The sequence below is a fragment of the Helianthus annuus genome, chromosome 15 (assembly GCF_002127325.2).
Source record: "Helianthus annuus cultivar XRQ/B chromosome 15, HanXRQr2.0-SUNRISE, whole genome shotgun sequence".
NCBI lineage: Eukaryota > Viridiplantae > Streptophyta > Magnoliopsida > Asterales > Asteraceae > Helianthus > Helianthus annuus.
In genome coordinates this window covers 53,857,562-53,861,443 of record NC_035447.2, presented here as the reverse complement: position 1 = coordinate 53,861,443, position 3,882 = coordinate 53,857,562, and the positions used below count along the sequence as shown (strand labels likewise).

Below are 3,882 nucleotides of genomic sequence, written 5' to 3'. Positions count from 1 at the left end.
GCTTACCATTCGAGCTTATGTGCGATGCGAGCGATTACGCAGTTGGTGCGGTGTTAGGGCAGAGACGGGAGAATCATTTTCACCCGATTTACTACGCGAGTAAAACTTTGAATGATGCCCAGGAAAATTACACCACCACAGAGAAGGAGTTGTTGGCAGTTGTCTTTGTGTTCGACAAGTTCCGTTCGTACCATGTTCTTTCGAAAACCGTTGTGTTTACGGACCATTCTGCTCTGCGTTACTTTTTTCAGAAGAAGGACGCGAAGCCGCGCCTTATACGATGGATTCTGCTTCTTTCCGAGTTCGATATTGAAATTTAGGATAAGAAGGGGGCAGAGAATGTGGCGGCGGACCACTTGTCTCGCTTAGAGGATCCGAAGAGAGAGGAGATTCGTGAGGAGGCGATAAGGGACAGATTCCCTCACGAGTCTATTGATGCTGTTACGGCAGGGGCCGTGGATTTACCGTGGTTTGGCAATATAGCCAATTATTTAGCCGGAGGATTCGTGATGGAGGTTATGCATCGCCAACAAAGGAGAAAGCTTATGAATGATGCGCGGAAGTATATTTGGGACGACCCTTACCTTTTCAGGATAGGAGGTGATCGAGTCTTGAGGAGGTGTGTGAGTAGAGAGGATGGTTGGGACATTATTCGGCATGTTCATGAGGGTTTGACCGGAGGACATCACGGGGCGCATGTGACTGCGCAGAAGGTGTATGATTGCGGATTCTTTTAGCCGACAGTAGTAGATGATGCAGCCGAGTTTGTGAGAAAATGTGATCGTTGCCAACGGACCGGCAACATCTCATCCAAGGATGAGATGCCCCAGAATCCTATTCAAGTGTTGGAAGTCTTCGACGTTTGGGGCATTGATTTCATGGGACCATTTCCATCTTCAAGTGGAAATCGGTACATCCTCGTTGCGATTGACTACGTTTCGAAGTGGGTGGAAGCTCAAGCTTTGCCTACGAATGATTCACGAGTGGTGGTGAGATTTTTGAAGAAGTTATTCACGCGATTCGGTACCCGAAGGAAATCATTAGTGATCGCGGTACGCACTTTTGCAATACCGTTATGGAGAAGGCGTTGGAGAGATATGGAGTTACGCACCGTTTGTCTACCGCGTACCATCCGCAAACGAGCGGTCAAGTGGAGAACGCGAATCGAGGTGTGAAGAGGATTTTAGAGAAAACGGTCGAGAAGAGTAGAAAGGATTGGTCCGACAAGTTGGACGATGCGTTATGGGCGTTCAATACCGCCTACAAGACGCCGTTAGGAACTATGCCGTTTATGATCGTTTATGGGAAAGCGTGCCATTTACCGGTCGAGTTAGAGCATCGGGCTCTTTGGGCACTCAAAACGGTGAATTCAGATTTGACCGAGGCCGCTAGGAAACGATTTTTCCAAATTCATGAGTTGGTGGCGCTTCGTGACGCCGCGTATGATCGTTCGTGGAGTATCAAGGAAAAGTCGAAAATTTTGCATGATAGAAGGTTGCGGAAGTTGAAGGAGTTTAAAGTGGGCGATCAAGTGCTTTTGTTTAATTCGAGGTTGAAGTTGATCGCCAGAAAGTTGAAGTCGAGATGGTCCGGGCCGTATGTCGTGAAGGAGGTTTTCCCGTACGGTACCGTGGAGTTGTTTGATGAAAAGAATTCGAATGCGTGGAAAGTGAATGGACATCGGTTGAAGCACTACTTAGGGGGTCCCATCGACACCGCCGAAGAGGAAAGAGTCCCTCTCTCGGACCCGCCTAGCACCACCGCGTAGTTTCTCGAGTGAGAACTCGAGTGTATAGTTTGTATATTGAGTCATTGTCCGTGTCGCGTCGTTAGTTAGAGTTTTCGTGTCTTTGCGTCGTTTTTCGTGATTTTTGTAGTTTTTGCGTCTATTGTGTGTCGTCAAGTATTTTGCAGGTACGTCATCCTTCATGTGGCCGAAGTCGACTAACGAGCAGCATCACATGTATGTTTAACAGTAAAAACGACAAAATAAGGGCCGGGGGTGTTTTGAGGATTAAAGAAAATTGTAAACAGCAAATTCTGCTGTTGTTGTCAATGGAACTGCTGCTGTCTACTGTCCTAACGGCCCGCGTAAGTTTTTGGTTCAAGTTGTCGCGGCCCGCTTGGACTTAAGGAAGTTTTAAAACCATTGGGCACTCGCGGCCTGCCTACACTTAGTTTAAACTTGATGCGGGCCGCGTAAGAATCATATGTCGGCAGCAGTGTTATAAATCCCCAAATCATAAAAATTTCAAAACCCTAACTTCAATTGCCATCTTGTCTGGCGATTTCAAACCTTCCACCACCACTCATATACTCCGGCAACTATTGACCACCACCACCACTTCTCCGACGACTGCTAACCACCCCCATCACCACCATCTCATTTACTGTCATTCACAACCACAACCGAAGATCCCGTAACCATCTCACAACCACACACCACCCACTGTCCTCCCTTATCCACCATCATCACCACCTGTACCGGCCATCATCCACACACCGCTGGTCACCCACAGTTCTGGTCGTCGAGTCTGCAGTTGTCTCGAGTCGTCGATTACGAGGTATGTGCTTGCAATTACTTCCTGTTAAGTGTCGAGTCTGTCAGTTTATTGTTAATAGTCGAGTCTTGTGTTAGTATGTGGTTCGAGTCAGTCGGTAAGTTGTGTTTTAGGTCAGTAATATTGTCGAGTTGCATCTACATGTCTATGCCGAGTCGTTTACAGTGAGTCAGTCCAGTCCGTAGTTAGTGATTTAAAGTCCGTAGGTGTTTACGTCGAATTCATATTGTCTGCAGATCTGTTTTTGAATATTTGAGAGGGTGCGGGTGGCTCGGGTTGGTTTGATTGGTTTATTGTTTGATTGTTTTGAGAGGCGTGCGAACGGGGTAGAGATAAGTATAGGGGGAGTGGTTTTGATTGATCTAAATTTTTAAGACAGTTCAGGTTTTAACACGGGCGACGGGGTGATTTGGTATGTTTAACTGGAATTTTGCGGGCGATTGTTTTTGGGCGTTATAAAATTCAAATGTGGGGAAGCGGGTGCGCGTTTTTGACATAAAGACCATATTTTTCACCAAATTCACGCGCGCCGTTTCCATTGCTTCCACGCTTCGGGTTTGTTTGATGATATCTCGGCACGTGGGATTGCTCGAGGGCGAGCAAAGTGCCGGGAGGGGGTAAAAGTGTATTTTTTTTGTAGTTTGCGTCTAATTAGTCTTAGTGTCGTCTTTTGCGTCGAAAGTCTAGTTTTGCGTCATTTAAGGTCGTTTAGGGTGTTTCGAGTCGTATTTGAGTCTTGTAAGTGTCATTGTGCGTTCTATCGCATCGCTTGTTTACTAAACCGCTTCGCTCGTACTCAATCTCCATTCGGTCGAAGTTCGATTTATTTTCAAGTCGTTTTGCGATAAGTCACTTGTTTCGAACAACGGCTGCGAACGAAATGCTATACGGCCGTCGTTTGAGTGTATATTATTATTTTATTATTGAAAAAAAATCATAAAAATTCTTAAAAATTCCAAAAAAATTCAAAAATTCAAAAATAACAAAAATAGCTTGTGTTTACTAACTGTTCACCTGTTTTGCATGTTTATTGAATTGTTTGAACAGGATGTCAGGTGAGGGATCGTCATCGGGAGTGAAGCGCAAGAGGCGCGGTACTAGGGCTCAGGCAGCTGCTCAGGAGCAGCCGACTGATACATTACTTAGAGAGATTACATATAGGGATGACGGGATCCCACATGGTCAGAGTAATAGGTTGGTGGATAGCCCGTTGTTGCGATTTACTGTTGGGTCGGCTGAGTATATGAAATTCGATACTATTAAGAAGCTGAGGCTGCTAGAGTTTAGAAAGATCGATTGGGATTTGGTTAGTCAGTTAGGG

General features: G+C 45.8%; 1 protein-coding gene across 1 annotated transcript; it reads left to right on the top strand.

Annotated features, from left to right (window-relative positions):
- The first annotated feature begins 1,075 nt into the window (after positions 1–1,075).
- LOC110876395 lies at positions 1,076–1,768 on the top strand. The gene has a single exon (XM_022124569.1). It carries the CDS (start codon positions 1,076–1,078, stop codon positions 1,766–1,768), a length of 693 nt encoding a protein of 230 aa, XP_021980261.1.
- The last annotated feature ends 2,114 nt before the right edge of the window (positions 1,769–3,882 follow it).